This window comes from Macaca nemestrina, chromosome 6 (assembly GCF_043159975.1).
Source record: "Macaca nemestrina isolate mMacNem1 chromosome 6, mMacNem.hap1, whole genome shotgun sequence".
NCBI lineage: Eukaryota > Metazoa > Chordata > Mammalia > Primates > Cercopithecidae > Macaca > Macaca nemestrina.
In genome coordinates this window covers 120,263,388-120,282,980 of record NC_092130.1, presented here as the reverse complement: position 1 = coordinate 120,282,980, position 19,593 = coordinate 120,263,388, and the positions used below count along the sequence as shown (strand labels likewise).

The following is a 19,593-nucleotide window of genomic DNA, read 5'->3' as shown; positions in this document are numbered from 1 at the left end:
CGCATCACAGAGAATATAAAACTATGCAAACAGGATTAAATTTTTTTAATGTTCTTTCTAATGTTGAAGTGGCTTATATGGTTTATTACAGTAGTAATAAACTCTATTGAAACATATAGTAAACAGCTGATTAAATATATATGGCTGATAAACTGCAGTTTGGTTGGAGTTTTGCACGATTTAGCAGGTTGGCAGGAGTCACCATCTTACTTTTAAACCACAGGATTCCCTCTGCTTAATCTTATTAAGAAGATGAAGCCTGGCCGAGTGCGGTGGCTCATGCCTGTAATCCCAGCACTTTGGGAGGCTGAGATGGGTGGATCATCTAAGGTCAGGAGTTTGAGACCAGCCTGGTCAACATGGTGAAACCCCATCTCTATTAAAAATATAAAAATTAGCTGGGCGTGGTAGCATGCACCTGTAGTCCCAGCTACTTGGGGAGGCTGAGGCAGGAGAATCACTTGAACCCGGAGGTAGAGGTTACAGTAAGCTGAGATTGTGCCACTGCACTCCAGCCTGGCCAACAGAGCAAGACTCTGCCTTAAAAAAAAAAAAAAAAAAGAAGATGAAGGCTACAGGCAGTGGCTCACACCTGTAATCCCAGCACTTTGGTAGGCCAAGGTGAGAAGTTCGTTTGAGCCCAGGAGTTTGAGGCCAGCCTGGGCAACAGAGGGAGACCCTGTCTCTATGAAAAAAAAATTTTAAATTAGCTGGGCGTAGTAGTGCACGCCTGTGGTCCCAGCTGCTCAGGAGGCTGAGGTGGTAGGACTGCTTGAGCCCAGGAGTTTGAGGCTGAAGGTGCAATCACGCCACTACACTACAGCCTAGGCAACAGAGATAGAATCTGTCTCAAAAATAAAATAAAATGGAACAAATGCAGAACATAGTACCTAAAAATTTTTAGTAGATAACATGTTAAAATGGAAATGTTTAAACAAAAAAATCTTACTTCCCCATGGGCAATTTTAACCTTTGGTGAAAAAACTTTGAAAACTCTGATCAAGGGTTTTAATGTACCAAATATTTTCCTATTTTAAAACAACCAGGAATATAATGAAGATGTGTAGTTACCGTTCAGAATAAAATCTTCTATCATTTGATAGAAGATCATACAACTGCTGAATATGAGCAAGACCTGGTAAAAAGATCAATACTGCTCCTTCAATATTTCTGAACTGGGGACTTTTATCTGAAATTTTAAAAAGATACAATATTCAAAATAAGAAGATAAAAGGAACAGCATATAAAATATTAACAAAACATCTCAAGATAGTAGAAATGTTTTATCAAATAAAATGGAGACCCATTAGAAATAGAAATATACCTAAGTAGGCAAGAAGTTCCAAAATGAGATCCAGGTTGATTTTATGAGGATTCATGTATAGAATAGCATGCTGAGTGCGGCTGCTGTACTTCTGGTAAAATGGATTTAAATCAGCATTTGCTCCAGTCTGAACTGGGATGTATTCCTAAAAGAAATCCAACCAGAGGGAGCTGAATAAAAATATTAAGTATTTTTGTAAGACAAAGAAGGAAAAAAGGCGGTATTTGCATTCATCAAATCTATATTTTTCTCATTGTCACCATTACTATTTTGTTAAGATACAGAAAGAATATACTTAGTAGTGGCGAGAATATCAGAAAGTATCATCTCTCTCCTATAATTTAATGTCATCCAGCCCTTAGGTATAGCAAAACCTTTTTATCTTGGCATATACATACTAAAATAATTGTAGAAAAGCATATTGTAATCATGTATGCATCATTCTGTGGCAACTAAAAAGCAGCCAGGCCAAGAGAGGTCATAACTTTAATAAGTAGTTTGTACCTGGCTCATTCCTTCTACATTGTACTTTGGCTCCTGAATTCCAGTCATCTCTTTTGAAATAATTATACTTTTCTAAAGTCTTTCTTTACTTAGTAATTTTTACCTCTGGTGTTTTAGGGGAAGATTTTACTTTTTGCTTTCTTGGTCTATCTGCTTAATAAAAATATAAAGATAACTTTAACTCTGTGTTTTCATCAAATTGGAAACATGCATGAAATATCATGGATATGACAAAAATGCTGGATCTAGTACCACTGGCTAAAATGCAGGATAACATTGTTTTTTTGATATTTGAACTTCCCAGAAAGAACTATGCCCTACACAGCTTCAGTATGTATGTATGTATGTACGTATGTATGTACGTACGTACGTACGTATCTATCTATCTATCTATCTATCTATCTATCTATCTATCTATCTGTCACTATCTACCTATCACCATCTTGCCTCTGCCCTGCTCCTGCCAGGACAGAGGCTAAGAAAACCAATGGCAAGGATCTAGATTTGAGACCTGCCCTATCCTGATCACCTATGGTGTTGAGATGAAGTAGAGAAAAATCACTACTATGTACTCCTCAATAACTGATCACTGTTACAAAATTGTTATAAGAAGTTTCTTCTAACTTGTATGGTCCTTGATTTTGTATGTGTACCTAGATGGCCCAGAATAGTTTAAGAGGACAATCAAAGTATCACAAATCAAAGATTACAGTCTATGAAATAAAGATTAAAGAAACGACCTTTAAAATTCGTTCATTCTCAGATCTATTCCTCATCTATCAAATTATACTCAAATTCACTGTGTTAACCATATGATTTTGAAACTCTTGTGGCAGGTTAGGCCCTGGATATCATTATCTGATATCTTTCAAAATATTTTCTTTTTACCTGATATTTTTTTATTCCCCCTGCTTTGCTTGTAACATTAATGGTTACTTCTTCTTCCTCTTCCAGAAACTTCTGACAATATTCTGAGTCTTTCTCCAGTACAAAACCTGTTTCTTCTATTATATCTTCAAGATGAAAAACCTGCATAGAATAAGGCATATAAATGGGTGAATTCAAATTCATTTCAGTAAATATCATTTTAAAGAGAACAAGGGGACACCACCTTTTGAATGTCACCAAACGCTAATTTAGAATATTATGAAAAAAATGTTTAGTATTATTTGGGAATGAAGACTTGGTTGACAGAGAGGGATTGTCTCTAAAGCCTCAAGACAAATTACATTATGAGATATATTTATATATATACATATAATGTGAAACAGTTAAGAGTAGATTATATTAGCTGAACTGAAAAGGTAAGAATCAAGAATAGAGTATGTAAAAAGGAAGCTTCAAAGACAACCCTAAATTTGAGGGGTGGGTGAAAAAGGAGTTCCTTATTGCCAGGTAGCCACTCTTTTTTTTTTTCTCCCAGACCATTAGATGACCAGGGAAGGGCGGCAACTCTTAATCTGAATATAATGATTTTCATGTGAAAATAGTTTTATGTTCTTTAGCCCTTAGGGCAGTCTTGAGTCAACACCCTCCTTTCTCTCCTATCCAGCCTCAGGCAAGGCAGTAACAGCCATCTGATTCTTAAGGCTGTGTCCTGCTCCTCTGTCGACTCACTGAACCTAGGAATAGTTCTGGCCTCAGACTACAAGCACCCATCTCCTAGGGAAAGAACCTGTTGGTAATGCAGTTTCTGCTTATACACACATTATAAAGAAAACTTACCTCAACAGGATAACTTCTTCCTGAAATTCTGAGAATAGGGCAGTGTGTGAAATACGTAGAAAATTTTTCGCTGTCCACAGTGGCACTCATTAGAATCAAGTGTAGATCAGAACGTTTCTGTAAAATTTCCTTCAAGATAATTAGTAGGAAGTCTGACTGGACACTTCTTTCATGAACCTAGTTTTAAAAAGGGAATAAAAAAATTCATCATATATTGTATAAATTCTAGTAAGAAGCTTGAACAATCAGACACCCAGATTTACTAAAAGTTATTCAATATCTAAGTACAGTCAGTACATGTGCAGGGAGGGAGAAGCTGTATGTTTTAAATAAGGCAGATCTTCAGAACTGAAAATAAAGTCATTCTCTAAAATTGAAGTCACTGAAAATCATATAATGAACTAGATTAGCCATGACAGCATGACTCTACCCTAGGAGATGGTTTGCAAATCAGATCAGATGTAGCTGATAAGGCCGGGTACAACTCTAAGTTTGAGGGATGCGTGAAAAAGGAGTACCTTATTGCCAGTAGCTCATACTTGAGCACTCTGGGAGGCCGACACGGGCGGATCACCTGAGGTCGGGAGTTTGAGACCACCCTGGCCAACATGGTGAAACCCTGTCTCTACTAAAAATACAAGTATTAGCCAGGTACGGTGGTGTGCACCTGTAATCCCAGCTACCTGGGAGGCTGAGGCAGGAGAATCTTGAACCCAGGAGGCAGAGGTTGCAGTGAGTCAAGCTCATACCACTGCACTCCAGCCTGGGCGACAGAGTGAGACTCTGTCTCAAAAAAAAAAAGATGTAGGGTATATCCCAAATTTCACTTAGAAGCAAGAGTGACTGCTAAATCTCTGCCACTAATATAAAACTATACTGTCACCATTACAAGACAGATGGTTTATCTACTAGGTAGAAAAAGAGGCATTAACTAGCAGGAATCCAAGAGAATCTCTATCACTGTCAGAAAAAAGGGTTTTATGCTCTTCCAACACATGCATTTTAGGGAAGAGCATGGATGAGGTATACTGTCAGAACTTTAGTATCTGTTGATTCTATCTTCCAACTTTCTGTACTGTGACTTAGTTCTACTCTATTTTATAACAGATTTAAGGTAGCACAAAAGGATAAAGTATATCAAGATAACAAAACAGGTTTTATCATTCGTTCGGAAGGGAGGCAGTAGGGGTTAAGTGTTCAGACTCTGGAATCAATTGCTAGGGTCCAATTCTTGGCCACTTACAGTGTGACTTAGGGAAATTTAAATGACTTAGGGAAAGTCATTTAAATATTCTGGGTCTATTTCTTCTATAAAAGGAGAATACAAATAATGCAAATTTCATAGAGTTGTGACAATCAAATGAGAGAATGCAAAGCCCTTAGAACAGAGCCTAACAGTAAGTACTCAGCATTGTGCCAGATGCTGGAGTTTAAAAAGCAACCAAGAGAGTTCTCTTCCTTTGAGTTTTCAGTGCAGTAAGAAGATGCTGTATAGGATGGTTTGAATTATATATGAAGGATAGCTAATCCCGATGGTCAAGAAGGCTACTAAGACAAATGCCATTGATGCTGAGGACTGAGGGATGAGTATGAAAAGAAAAAGAGGAGGAAGAAACGGGATGAAAAAAGGAGAAAAAAGCGTTCATGTTAAGGTACACAGTGTGTATGAATTCATGGTAGAAAGAAGGATCATACTAACTTTCAGAAACTGGAGAAACAAAAACAATGACTTGGGCATGGGATGGGGGATGGGTCATAAATAAAGCTGGTAAGATACTCAATAAACTGCCCTGTAAGGCCTTGTAAACTGGGTTAAGGAGTTGTGACTTTATCCTAATGAGTCAGGAAGGGCAGTGATTAAAGCATTTTAAAGCAGAGGAATCATGTGGTCTGAGTTTTATTTTAAAAAGGATAATCCTGGCTACAATGTGGAAAATGTGGTGGAGGACAGCAAAACAAAGCAGGAAGTTTAATTCATTAGAGACTTTTGTAGTAATTAAAGAAATAATGGTGACCTCTTCAAGGGTAACACCAGTGAATACGGAGAAAAGTCAATGTACTTGAGAAAGGCAAAATAAAAGGACTAGCTGACTGGATTCAGGGGATGTGGGAGAAGGAAAAATCTTAAAGACATTTTTACTTTGGTGGTTTGACCAGGTGACTGGGGATCATTCAGAGATTTAGAAGAGAGGAGAAGGGGCAAGTTATACAAGATGAACAGGGAAGAGAGATGTTGAGTAGTGGAACTGCTGAGTTTGGAGTTCCTGAGACTGAAGGTATCTAGATGGTAGCTAGATATTTAAGTCTGATGCTCAGGAAAGAAATCTGATGGAAGACATAGATCTGGAAAACTTCATCAAATAGATACGAATTTATACAAATAAGGCTTTTGTTATTTTGAGACAGGCTCTCGCTGTTGCCCAGGCTGGAGCACAGTGGCACTACCACAGCTCACTACAGACTTGACCTCCCAGGCTCAAGCAATCCTCCACCTCAGCCTTGCAAGCAGATGGGACTATAAGTGAGTAGATAGGACTATAGGCAAAAGCCACCAAACCTAGCTAATTTTTTTTTTTTTTGGAGAGAGGAGGTCTCCCTTATATTGCCCAGGCTGGTCTCAAACTCCTGGGCTCAAGTGATCCTCCCGCCTCAGCCTCCCAAATTGCTGGCATTATAGGTGCAAGCCACTGCACCTGGCCAGATTTTTTTTTAAAAGGAAAAAAATAAGGATAGAACATAAAATAGAGCAAATAAAAATGCATACTATTAAGTATACTTGGTATAGATGGGCAGAAAATTTGGCTGTAAGCACACTATCAGCCATCAAGAAAATCTACTCAATTCACACACTGACTACAAACTAAAATCACACAATTCCTAATAGTAAGGCCAGAAGGAGCATTATTCTGACTGTCTTCATAAAGAGGTTCCTGTGTAATGTCATGGACTTTGTCCTGACATCTCTTACAATAAATACTTAACATGATGATGAATTTCACTTCTAGGTTTTTTTTACTTGCTATAGTGTCTAAGAGGTTGATGGGATCACATTGGAGCTCAATTCAGTTAACTGTGTCTACGAATGGCTAATACAAAACCATGAAAGAATACAACTTTCTGAAGTTGGTCTGGTTTTTAGAGTTCATCCTGATCTATATTTACCAAGCAATTTTCTGGTAATAACTTGGGGTTCAACAGAACTTATTAACTGCTACAGATATTTCAACTTACCTAACAATAAGAATTTCTCACTATAAATATATTGTAGCTTATTTTAAGAATGGTAATACGAAAAAAAAAATCAGCATTTTGGCTCATGTTGACCTTTGATGATACTGATTAAATCCAGATCTTGGTCATACAAAGCCACAATTGTGACACCTTACCTCAACTCCCTTCCCGCAGGAGCCTGTGGGCCAGATAAAAAAGCAGCCATTCAGCCTCTTTCTCTTTGATATCTTAGTGATAAGAGTGAAACCATCCCTATAAACTTTATAAAATTAATCAAGGAAGAAAGTAGTTCACTGCCTATTGTCCTAGAATCACATAGACCCTAGATTATCATTCCCCTTAACTGCTCTATAGATAACTTGAACATTATGAAATGGTACGTTTTCCATTTGAGAAATTCCTTCAGGTCCTATGTACCAGTGAAACTACTGACTCAAAGCTGATGTGAAGGACCCCACTGATGCCAGCTGTTATGAAGGACCTCACAAAGAGCTGACTCCCCAAATAATGCAGTTTCTACATCCTGATGATTTTTATCCTCTTTACCCTTACCAATCAACGATGCCAATTTTCCAATCCCTTGCCTTCCAAAATCCCCTTAAAAGCCCATAACTCCTCTGGGAGATAGATTGAGGGTCTCCTCATCTCCTTGCTTGGTGCCCTGCAACCATTAAACACTTTCTCTGCTGCAAACTCTACTGTCTCAGTGCATTAGTCTGTTACTACACAGTGAGCATACAAACCTGTTGCTCCTGTAACAACAGTACAGTGTTCTCTCTTGTTAAGGAATAAAGACTCCTTAGATAAAAATTCCTATAATTTATTTATTATCAAAATATTAATTAGGTTATTTTAAAATGTCTTCACTCAAACTTATCTGACAAGCGGAAAATAGCTAAATAAATTATGGGACCATCCAAATTATATACTAGTATAAAGCTACTTTTAAAAATCATGTTTTTGGGCCAGGCATGGTGGCTCATGCCTGTAATCGCAGTACGTTGGGAGGCCAAGATGGGCGGATCATGAGGTCAGGAGACTGAGACCAGCCTGGCCAACATGGTGAAACACCGTCTACCAAAAATACAAGAATTAGGTGGACGTGGTGGCACACGCCTAGTCCCAGCTTACTCAAGAGGCTGAGGCAGGAGAATTCCTTGAATCCAGGAGGTGGAGATTGCAGTGAGCCGAGAACACGCCACTGCACTCCAGTCTGGTGACAGAGCGAGACTCTGTCTCAAAAAAAAAAAAAAAGGTTTTTGTTGACTCATGTGAAAGAATTATAAATACACATATTAAATATACACATATAAATATACAAATTAAAGATTAACTTTTTTTTTTCTGAATCATGAAATCATACTTTTTCTTTTCATTTTTCTACCTTTCTATGCTTCTAATAATTTCTAACAAAAAGGAGGAAAATAACCCAACTATATATAGTCTATTAATTAAAAATCAATGAATGAATGAACTTTCACTATTGCTTTCTAAACTTAGTGAATTAACGACATTTACAAAAACTTTATATTGGGGAGATTTTTAATTTCATTTTCTGAATAACACGAATGGTATATATCTTATCTGTTCTTGAAAAATTATACACCAGCAAATTAGTTTATATATACTAGGCTCCTATGGCATTTAAAATAATTATAAGGAGAAACTAGTAGCATACTTCAGTGTAAGTGTGCATTCAAATTTGATTCACGTTGAGGTATATCTACCAATAAAGTGATATAGTGATGAAGACTTCTTGTTTTTTTAATAATTACAGCAGATTCTTTAACAACTAAATGTAGTAGTTGAGAGGCAGTATACTGTTAAGAATACAGACTGAAGCTAAATTGCTTGGGGTTGAACCTCCAGCTACAGAAATTACTGCCTATGAACACTTGAGCAGGCTGTATGACCTCTCTGTACCTCAGTTTAAAATAACGATATCTGCTTCACTGGGTTACTATAAGAATTAAATGAATTCACTGCCTACTGTCCTACACACACGTTATACATAACAGTTTGAACAGCATTAAGCATATAGCAAATATTACGTAGTATTTATTAAACCAACAGGAGATACATTTGTTACAAGAAATTATTATATGTAAAGTATATAATAATTTAGTAAGTATAAAGAAAATGTTATCTAGTATTAGGAGTAACATCTTTTTAATACAAAAATATTTCAAATTTTTGAATACAACTATAGAATCCACTCACCTCATCTACAATAACATGAGACACATTACTTAGAAGACCATCTTCTTGAAGTTTCCTTAGCAAAACCCCTGTTGTACAATAGAGTAACCTAGTAGATTCACAAGCTCGAGATTCCATCCGGATCTGATACCCACACAAAGAATTCTAAAGGGAGAACACAGGGCCTTGATTAGATTCTCATGAGTAATATGGGAAACAAGCTATAAAAAGTGAAGCAGAGGTGCTGATCTTGCTGCTAAATGAAGCGCTGTAAGTAATCTAGTACAATTTATTAATAATATATTAGTAATTATTAGTTTATTAATAAATACATTAGCAAATCTATTCAGTGCAATTTATTATTAAAAGCATTTTCCCATGGTCTTCAATTCTATAAAGCTATAAAATATATTTTATATTTTGGCAAATTTGAACAGAAAAACTTTTTTTTTTTTCAAATGGAGTTTCATTCTTGTCGCCCAGGCCGGAGTGTAGTGGCGCAATCTTGGCTCACTGCAACTTCCATCTCTTGGGTTCAAATGATTCTCTTGTCTCAGCCTCCCACTTAGCTGGGATTACAAGGGCATGCCGCTACGCCCAGGTAATTTTTGTATTTTTAGTAGAGATGGGGTTTCACCATGTTGGCCAGGCTGGCCTCAAACTCCTGACCTCAGGTGATCCCCCCACCTCAGCCTCCCAAAGTGCTGGGATTATAGGCACGAGCCACCATACCCAGCCCCAAAATTTTTGCGCTTTTCAAGATGTTGAGGAAAAAACTGGTCACCTTCTTTAAATACCATTAATATGATTATTAAAACATTAATAAATGTTGAATTAATTTCTTCCTAAATAATCATGAAGTAAAATATTGAGGTACTCAGGAATGAAATTTTAAGCAGCTTCTATAATTTGGTCTACTTTTCTACTAAGATCTCATAAAATTTGCTGTCATTAAAAAGCAGCTAGTATCATACTAGTAGTGCCTAGTGGAATTTTAACGTAACATCCCCCATCACATTTTCTTTCTTACTCCTTCAGTCATTCTATTGTCTTATTTGTATATATGTCTGTCACTCTCTAAGAGCAGAAACTGTGCCTTTTTTTTCCTCCTCTATTCCATGACAGAAACCCAGACAATTTTGCTAAATAGAAAACTTTTAGTGAAGGGGTACCCAGTTTAGAGATAAAAATATAATATGCCATCTCCAGAATGAACAATTCAAAGTATAATCAGAATTATATGAAATTGCAATTCATCATATTTAGTTCTAACTAGTTTAATTAATTCGTATACTTTGCAGTCACTCTGGTTAAGGTCTGGCCAGTTTTGTATATACTAGCATGGCAAAATGCATGACAATAGACATTTAAGTACTTTTCTCATTTTTTAAAAAAATATGGGGTTGGAAAATACTAGCATTTTAATTTATACTGTTTTTCTCTTCTGCTCACTGAAAAGAATGAAAATCATTCAGGAATACATTCCACAGAAAAAGGTTTGCAAAAACTTGATATATATTTTAGTAGAATTTGAGTTTGTCCACATTCTTTGGCTGTTCAATTTAGTGGGTAACATATTTGAATATTCAATTATTATAGTTAATATATTTTTTCTAAGAGAATTTTAATGACAGAACTACTGATAATCCTTCTCACAGGACAGTGGCATACTATCACATCTATCAAAGAAAACACGAAAAGTGCCTGAAATGTGCCACTGATCAACCAATAACAGTGAAAACTCATATATGGTACACATTCCATTTGGATCACAAAAGCAAAGGTGAATAATGTCACCATTCACTGAGGTGGAGCTGAATGACAGCTTACCCTTCCTCCAGGTCCATTTTCACAGCCCAATTCATCACATACTCTGGTGGCTAAACTCACTGCTGAGATTCTTCGAGGTTGAGTACAGACAATGTTACATTTACTTGCTTCCCACTCATTTAGAAGCAAATCTTCCAATAGAAAATGTGGTACCTGAGTACTTTTACCACTCCCTGTTTCACCTGCCACAACCACTACCCGGTGCCTTTTAAGAGTTTCAACAATTGAGTCCCGATGTTTAAATACAGGTAACTGTTGTCTTTCCTTTAGAAGTTTCTGATACTTAGGTGTGCTTTGCAACTTTCTAAAGAGGTTTCTAACAGGTTCCAAATCTTCCACATTTGCTGATTCCAAGGACACTGCAGAAAAATCCTCATCCGAAACCAAATTTTCCCAAGATTCCTCAGGATCTTCAGAGTTTTCTCTCTTATTTTCAGAATGCTGTTGTTGCTGCTGTTGCTGCTGTTTCAATTTATTCAGAAGTTTGGCAATAAAAAGATCACGTGGTTTATTGGTTTCCATTTTATTTAATTCTTCCTTTTTCTTTTCTGCATCACTCCACTCCAGCCAAACATCTCGGTAAGTGGGAGGAAGTAACTGATGAACTGACTAAAGTAAAAACAGCAGTATGTTATTTTCACTAACTGTTCAATATGGAAATACAATAGATTAGCACTTAAAATTCAATAGATTAGCACTTAAAAGGATATATTCATCTTAAAATATAATTTGACTCAAATTATTATTACTTTAATATATGTATGTGTATGATGCAAATTCAAAAACAGCACATCATATTCAGGCTTCTTGACTTGACTAACGTTGCACAATTCACTTAACCTCTATGTGTCTCAGCTTCTGCATTTTTAAAATGGGGCTAGTAATTGTACCTCCCTTATAGGCATATTCTGAAAAGGGAGGCATATTCTGAGGTTTAGTTAAGATATGTGAGGTGCTTACTCTTGGAACATGTGAAACTACTGAACAAATGTCTATTACTTATTCCTGCAGTGGCACTATATAAAATGTTAATGAACCATAAAGCAGTTCTTTTGAGATTCTGGCAGTTGTATAATGTTACAGGTCAAAGTATTTTAAATGAACTATACTGGATGGAATCTAAGTTATCTTAATTCTGTGCTATAAAGAATCCACAATTATCTCTCTGATATTGATAGTCATTTTTATCAAGCAAATAGTTCATAGTGCCTTATTTTGCAAAATAAGGGAAATAAAGACATTAATAACTTTTACTGGCAGAAACACGGAAAGAACTACTGTCCAGGGTTCCACTTAATCAGTGTCTAAAATTTTCAAAGGTTCTAATTTCCTACGAAGAAACACATTTACTGTAAAAAGGAAATACCGACAATCCAAAATTTAAAAAAAGAGCATTATGTTCTCTTAAAGAGCTTCCTTCAGTAGAACTTTATTTTAATCCTTCCTGAAACTGGAAGTGTATTGTTAATATAACCTAAAATTGAAAAATGGAAGCAATATCTATATAATTTTTTTAAGTTAAGAGAGACAATATAACATTAAAGGAAAACAAACAAAAAATTTTCAGCCTGGGCAATATAGTGAGACCCTGTCTCTATAAAATCTTTTTTAAAAAATTAGCTGGACGTGGTGGCACGTGCCTGTAGTCCCAGCTATTCAGGAGGCTGAGGCAGGAGGATCACTTGAGGCTGCAGTGAGCTATGACTCTGCCACACAACTCCAGCCTAGGCAACATAACGAGATGCTGTCTCAAAACAAAAATTCTCCTTAATTCAACCACACTATCAACTGTTTTTAGCATAGCTAAATTAGCATATCTCCAAAAGTCGGATCATCATACTCTCTCTTTCAGACTTCTGGTCTAAGAGGAAACAAAGATCAAACTGTGTTTAGGGTTGAAAGGAAGCCAAATTAGGAATAATGAGAAAGGATTAATCAGAAAAACAGTCACTAAAGAGAAAAATTGAGCCATAATTAAATACTGCCTTCCACATACAGATACAGTTAGGCCTAAAAAGTCTTACCTGCCCTTTAACTAAACGATAAAGGGCTAAAGTAGCTCCCAGGTGCTGAGCTTGCATGCCATCCTCTGTTAAGATTGTAGGGCATACTACCAGGACATCATCTTCAGACTTGATTACCCTAACCCTACAAAGAAGCAAACACATTTTTAAAAAATACAGTTGATAAAGTCAGATAAAAAAAATTCAGAATTCCATTAACATTAAACTCAAATTTGTTAATTGTTTAAATATTTCCATGGAAGGCATGTATTAGATAATGATAATCTACCAGACAATAAACCTGACATGTAGAATTGAGAGCTTCCTAAATGTATGCTTAACTCACAGGAAACAAAAAGATTTCCACCTTAAATTTTTCTAAAGTTCATTGAGTTAATCAAAAAAACAAAAACAAAAACAAAACATACCTACATTTCCAGTATCTACCTACTGCAACTTTTTCAAAGGAAGGATTTGGACTCTTGGGAAGATTCTTCCTGACCCAATCAATCAGAAATTGTTTGGGAGATTTTCCAGTCCAACTTCGAGCAGTATAGTCAAAATTTCTTACATCACGAGGTTCTTTCTTTTTATCTAAAATGGTAAACAAAGATTGGTTCTTTAAAAATGGCTAAGCATTCTCTTTTCAGAGATCAAAGTCCTCTCTTGCTTTGGAGAACAGCACTTTTAGAAGATAATAGGTAAGGCCAGGTGCGGTGGCTCATGCCTGTAATCCCAGCACTTTGGGAGGCCGAGGCGGGCGGATCACGAAGTGAGGAGATTGAGACCATCTTGGCTAACACAGTGAAACCCCGTCTCTACTAAAAATACAAAAAAATTAGTCGGGCGTGGTGGCAGGTGCCTGTAGTCCCAGCTACTCGGGAGGCTGAGGCAGGAGAATGACCGTGAACTCGGGAGGCAGAGCTTGCAGTGAGCCAAAATCGCACCACTGCACTTCAGCCTGGGTGACAGAGCGATACTCTGTCTCCAAAAAAAAAAGATAATAGGTGAAGCTTGATTTTCTCTAAGTGACATAAGGAAATCCTCTTAATGGACAGAACCTGGGAAAATTCTTTAAAAATAATTATCTTGAAGAACTTATGTATTCCTGTAAAATATGATACTATCCATGTGATGAACTAAGGATACTACAAATTACAATGTTTGGAAGGCTACTCTGTAGTTAAACCATTAAAAAAATAGAAATCAGATGTCATTTCTAGGTTTATCAGCTGTCTGCCACCAGCACCAGCACTATCCTCAATAGCTTCCTGTTACAGATAAAGTCTAAATTCCTTACTATTCTCTGCCTGTCTGTTGCCACTCTTCCCTCTTGCTTGCTTATTATGCTATAACCACAATGGCCATCAGTCAGTTCTTCAATGCTCTAAGTATGCCTGTCTCAGAACAGTAGACATAGCCACATGTGGTTAGTTAAATGTAAATTAGTTATTCAGTTTCTCAGTTACATTTCAAATGCTTCATACTCCTATTTGGCTAGCAGCTACAACACTGGATAGTACAGATACAGAACATTTCCATCATTGAAAATTCTGTTGAATAGTGCTGCTTTTTTACCTTAGATTTCTAATGTACCCTCTCCTTCTTGGAAGGATTGTTCCACCAACTTGTCACCAGGCTAACACCTAAATATCTATCAAATCTCAGAGTAAATGTCATTACAGCAAGGTCTTCCCAATCCAAATTAGACCCCTTTGTTATCTATATTATTAGAAGCTACTTCTTTTGATAGCACACATCATAATTTGTAATTATGTATTGTATATGTTTGAAGCTTACCTTTTCTACTGTACACTTGAAGAAGGCAGAGACTAGGTTATTTTGCTCATTACTGAACACACAATAAATACTACTGAGGCCGGGTGTGATGGGTCATGCCCGTAATCCCAACACTCTGGGAGGCCGAGGCGGGTGGATCACCTGAGGTCAGGAGTTCAAGACCAGCCTGGCCAACATGGTGAAAACCCGTCTCTACTAAAAATACAAAAATTAGCCAAGCATGTAGGCATGCACCTGTAATCCCAGCTACTTGGGAGGCTGAAGCAGGAGAACCGCTTGAACCTGGGAGGCGGAGGTTGCCGTAAGTCAAGATCGTGCCACTGTTCTCCAGCCTGGGTGACAGAGAGTCTGTCTCAAAAAACATGCCCCACGAAAACAATAAATACTAATGAAAGAATGAATAATTTAAAAAACTGACAATTCAGTGTGGGTCTAAACTAACTGTAATGAAATCTGATAAATACTATACTTGCTATATCAATAATCAACTCAGAATTTTTTTTTTAAACAATTAACTAAATAACTTCTACAGTTTTTAGACTGTAGAAGTTAGTCCATCCACTCTGGTCTTCTAAAAACTATAATGTGTGGCCAGACGCAGTGGCTCACACCTGTAATCCCAGCACTTTGGGAGGCCGAGGCGGGCAGATTACCCGAAGTCAGGAGTTTGAGACCAACCTGGCCAACATGGCAAAACCCTATCTCTACTAAAAATACAAAAATTAGCCAGGCGTGGTGGCACGCGCCTGTAATCCCATCTACTGGGGAGCCTGAGGCAGGAGAATTGCTTGAATTCAGGAGGCAGAGGTTGCAGTGAACCGAGATTGTGCTACTGCACTCCAGTCTGAGCTGGAAAAAAGAAAAAAAAAAAAACAAGAAAAAGGTCAGGCGTGGTGGCTCACGCCTGTAATCCCAGAACTTTGGGAGGACAAGGCGGGAGGATCACCTGAGGTCAGGACTTCAAGGCTAGCCTGGTCAACATGGCGAAATCCCATCTCTACTAAAAATGCAAAAATTAGCCGGGCATGATGGTGCATGCCTGTAATCCCAGCGACTCAGGAGGCTGAGGCAAGAGGATCACTTGAACCCGGGAGGTGGAAGTTGCAGTGAGCCAAGATAATGCCATTGCACTCCAGCCTGGACAACAAGAGTAAAACTCCGTCTCAAAAACAAAATACAACAACAAAAAGCTATAATGCAAATTATCGTATTATGATAAATACTATAAATATTATCTGATAAATACTATGCTTGGTCTTCTAAAAACTATAATGCAATGTGATAAATACTATATATTATACTATTTACTATTAGTAAACAATATACAATGTAAACAATATACTATGTTGTTTACTAATAGTAACAATATTAGTAAATATATTACTATATTGTTTACAGTATACTATATTGTTTACTAATGGTAAATAGTATAATATATAGTATTTATCACATTGCATTATAGTTTTTAGAAGACCAAGCATAGTATTTATCAGATAATATTTATAGTATTTATCATAATACCATAATTTAGCTTTATATTAAAACTAAATACTAATACCATAATATAGTTTTATATTAAACTATAGTGTATAGTAAATAGTAAATAGTATACTATTAAACTATAGTATATAATATTGTACTATTTGCTATATACTATTATTTTAAAAAAATAATTAAAAAACTTCTATAGTTTTTAGAAGACCATCCAGTCTGGTCTTCTAAAAACTATAATGCAAATTATAATATTATGATTAATACTAAAATATTATTTGATACTATAGTGAATGGTCTTCTAAAAACTAAAATACAAACTGATAAATACTGTACTTGCTATATCAATAATTAACCCAAAACAATTTTTAAAAAAATAATTAACTTGGGAGCACAAAGAAGTACATGATTACTTGTCTGGTGGTATGGAAGGAGTTAGGGAGGGCTTAGGGAAGAGGAGCTGTTTGCACTAAGCCTTGAGCTGGGAACAGGTTGGCCAAGTAGGGGATAAGAAGATGAGCAAAGTAATGAAACCATAAAACAGCCAATGTTTTAAAGAGTAATGTGGCTGGAGTAATAAGCCAAGGGAATAAGGTAGAAAAGTAGATTGTGGCAGAATGCAAAAGATCCAGAATGCCATGCTAAGAGATTTGGACTTGTTACTGATGTCAGTAGGCTCGCAGCCATTAAAGGTTTGTGGCAGGAAACTCACATTTAGATCTGTATTATAGAAAGATAACTCTGGCAGCAGTCTAGAGATGAATCAGAGAGAGATGAGACTGAGGCAAGATATTTATTTGTAATGACAAAATGCTGTACATATATGTTATCATAATTGTTAATACTTTTTCAAGACAGCTTATGAAGTGTAACTTCACTGCCAATCTTATGTACTTTGCCAGAATGCAAAGTAACAAATTTTACCATTATATATTCCTTGACATGTATTATTTATAAATTACACCCTGACCATCTTCCCTTAATTTTACCTTTCTCTTCTTCACTAGCAGCTGCAGATTTTTCAAATACATTAAAATTCAATGCACTTTCTCCGTCTGTGGCTATAGGAGGCTTTTTCCTTTCATTTTGTTGATGTGAAATCTTTATGGCTGGGTTAAATACTGGATGGTCTTCTAATGTTTCCATTTCTACCAGAAAAAATATAATGTTTAGTTTCACAGTTTTAAAAAAATAGTTATTTATCTTTCATTTGTTTACTTTTTTGGTATTTATACACAAAGAGTTACATGGTTTTCACGCCTTATTTTTAAAAATGGTTAAAAAAAACTGCATTCCTTCTTTTTCCTTGTAGCCAATTACTTAATAATTCCTATTAGGAATCTGTGCAGGAATCAGAGGCAATTTATTAATTTTCACAACACATACAAAAATTTTAAAATAAATTATTTAATAGGTGTAATAAGCCTGGAAACACAAACATCTTCATTACAAATACTCATGGAATTGTATTCACCTTTCTTTCTTGAATGACGACGATATTTTATGGTGTAAAAATCATAGGTTGGCAAACAATGTCTTCTAGGCCAAATCTAGTCCACTGCCTGTTTTTGTATGGCTTGCAAGCTAGAATGGTGTTTACATTTTCAAGTGGTTATAAGAACATTTGGTGACATGATACAATGATTAGAAATTTATAGTATCCATAAATAAAGTCTGATTAGAACATAGCCATTCATTTTTGTATGGTCTATGGCTGCTTTTGTGCTGTAACAGCAAATTTGAATAGTTGTAACAGAGGCTGTATGGCCTATGAAGTCCACAGTATTTACTACTTACCTTATTATTTAAAAAGTTTGCTAATCCCATGTATAAACTGTTAGAAAAGGGCAGACATATTAAAAGGTAGCATCATCCATTCCAGGAAGGCCAACAAATAGAAGACAATTACATTTATACATCTAAGTATTTGAAAGTGTTTACCTCTTTGAAATTTCCTTATTTTTTCTTGAGCCTCTTTTTGGCCTTGCTTGTTTTTTTCTAGTTTAAAGGTAGCTGCTTGCTCTTTTGCATCCAGCAGTTTTGCTGCAAGATGTAAGTACCTTTCGTTCTGTTCCAAATAAAACAATAGGAGGGGGAACAAAAAAAGAAGAGCAAGATTAGTATATCTATGGTCAATTTACTGTATCAAAATCTGTGATATTTTTACCTTAACCTTTGATCTGGCAAATCTACTTTTAGGAATTTTTCATAGAGAAATAAAACAAATGCACAGATTTGCAGGTGCATAGATGTTTGGTGAGGCACTGACTGTAAAAGAAAAACTGGAAATCATATATGAAACATCTCTACAGAGAAGACTATTTAGTCATTAGAAAATAAAATAAGATTAGCAAAAGAAAGAGGGTGACCCACATAGAGAAACTTCCTTGACGTGTTAGTAAACTAAAGCAAAGTGCAGAATAAAAAGTAGAGCTCATTTCTATAAAAATTGTTTCAGCCAGGTGGTGTGGCTCACGCCTATAATCCCAGCACTTTGGGAGGCCAAGGCGGGCGGATCACCTGAGGTCAGGAGTTCGAGACCAGCCTGGCCAACATGGTGAAACCCCACCTCTACTGAAAATACAAAAATTAGCCGGGCGTGGTGGTGGGCGCCTATAATCCCAGCTACCCAGAAGGCTGAGGCAAGAGAATCACTGGAACCTGGGAGGCAGAGGCTGCAGTGAGCTGAGATAGTACCACTGCACTCCAGCCTGGGTGACGGAGCAAGACTCTGTCCCTAAAAAAAAAAAAATCGTTTCATAAGTATGTGTGTTTAAAGGATTATTCATGCAGTAATAATAATACTCATCTGAAAGTTAACTTCACATAATCTCTATCTTATGGAAGACAGGAAAAAAATGGCTTTTGAGGAAAATGGATGTCATAACCCTCAAGGACATGACTTGACTCCTGAGCAAAAACTAAGAAGTTTAAAGTTAAACTCAAATTACTGTTTTTCTCCCCCTTAGGTTAATAAGTGACAGCAGATTAGAAGCATAAAACTATGGACTGGAGAAGGAAACATAACTGATAAAAGAAGGAAAAAGAGACAATTAAGCAAGCATATCTAGCTGAATTTTGGTACCATTTTGTGTAGAGACAAATATCAATACAAATATCAGTGTAACAGACAGAAGGGTTAGCTACCACCTCAAATTCACTCATATAATACTTATCCTTTCCATCTTTCCTGTACTTGGCAGTGATACCACCATCCCTCCATTTACGCACCTCTTGCCATCTTTGGCACATTTTTCCCCGATAAAATGTGCCATCTTAACCATTTTTAAGTGTACAGTTCAGTGGTATTAAATACATTCATGACGTTGTACAACCATCACCACCATCCATCTTCAGAACATTTTTATCTGGCAAACATGAAACTCTATTCCCATTAAGCATTAACTCCCCATTCTGCCATCCCCCACCAGCTCCTGGCAACCACCATTCTACTTTGTCTCTATGAATTTGACTTAGGGACGTTAT

The 19,593-nt window shown here is 36.5% G+C and overlaps 1 protein-coding gene across 3 annotated transcripts in view; it reads right to left on the bottom strand.

Annotated features, from left to right (window-relative positions):
• The window catches only part of LOC105499391 (DExH-box helicase 29), a 54,192-nt gene that overhangs the window by 18,619 nt on the left and 15,980 nt on the right, over window positions 1-19,593 (bottom strand). For all 3 annotated transcript variants that reach the window (XR_003013654.2, XM_011771937.3, XM_011771938.3), the window contains 10 exons: window positions 18,049-18,175; window positions 17,097-17,255; window positions 13,245-13,410; window positions 12,838-12,961; window positions 10,814-11,422; window positions 9,005-9,148; window positions 3,554-3,730; window positions 2,717-2,857; window positions 1,325-1,469; window positions 1,072-1,189 (listed from right to left, as the gene is read on the bottom strand). Coding sequence is in view for 2 of the 3 variants with exons in the window: in XM_011771937.3 (XP_011770239.2) it covers window positions 1,072-1,189; window positions 1,325-1,469; window positions 2,717-2,857; window positions 3,554-3,730; window positions 9,005-9,148; window positions 10,814-11,422; window positions 12,838-12,961; window positions 13,245-13,410; window positions 17,097-17,255; window positions 18,049-18,175 (1,910 nt within the window). In the remaining variant the exon portion in view is untranslated. The remainder of the gene's footprint in view (window positions 1-1,071; window positions 1,190-1,324; window positions 1,470-2,716; window positions 2,858-3,553; window positions 3,731-9,004; window positions 9,149-10,813; window positions 11,423-12,837; window positions 12,962-13,244; window positions 13,411-17,096; window positions 17,256-18,048; window positions 18,176-19,593) is intronic.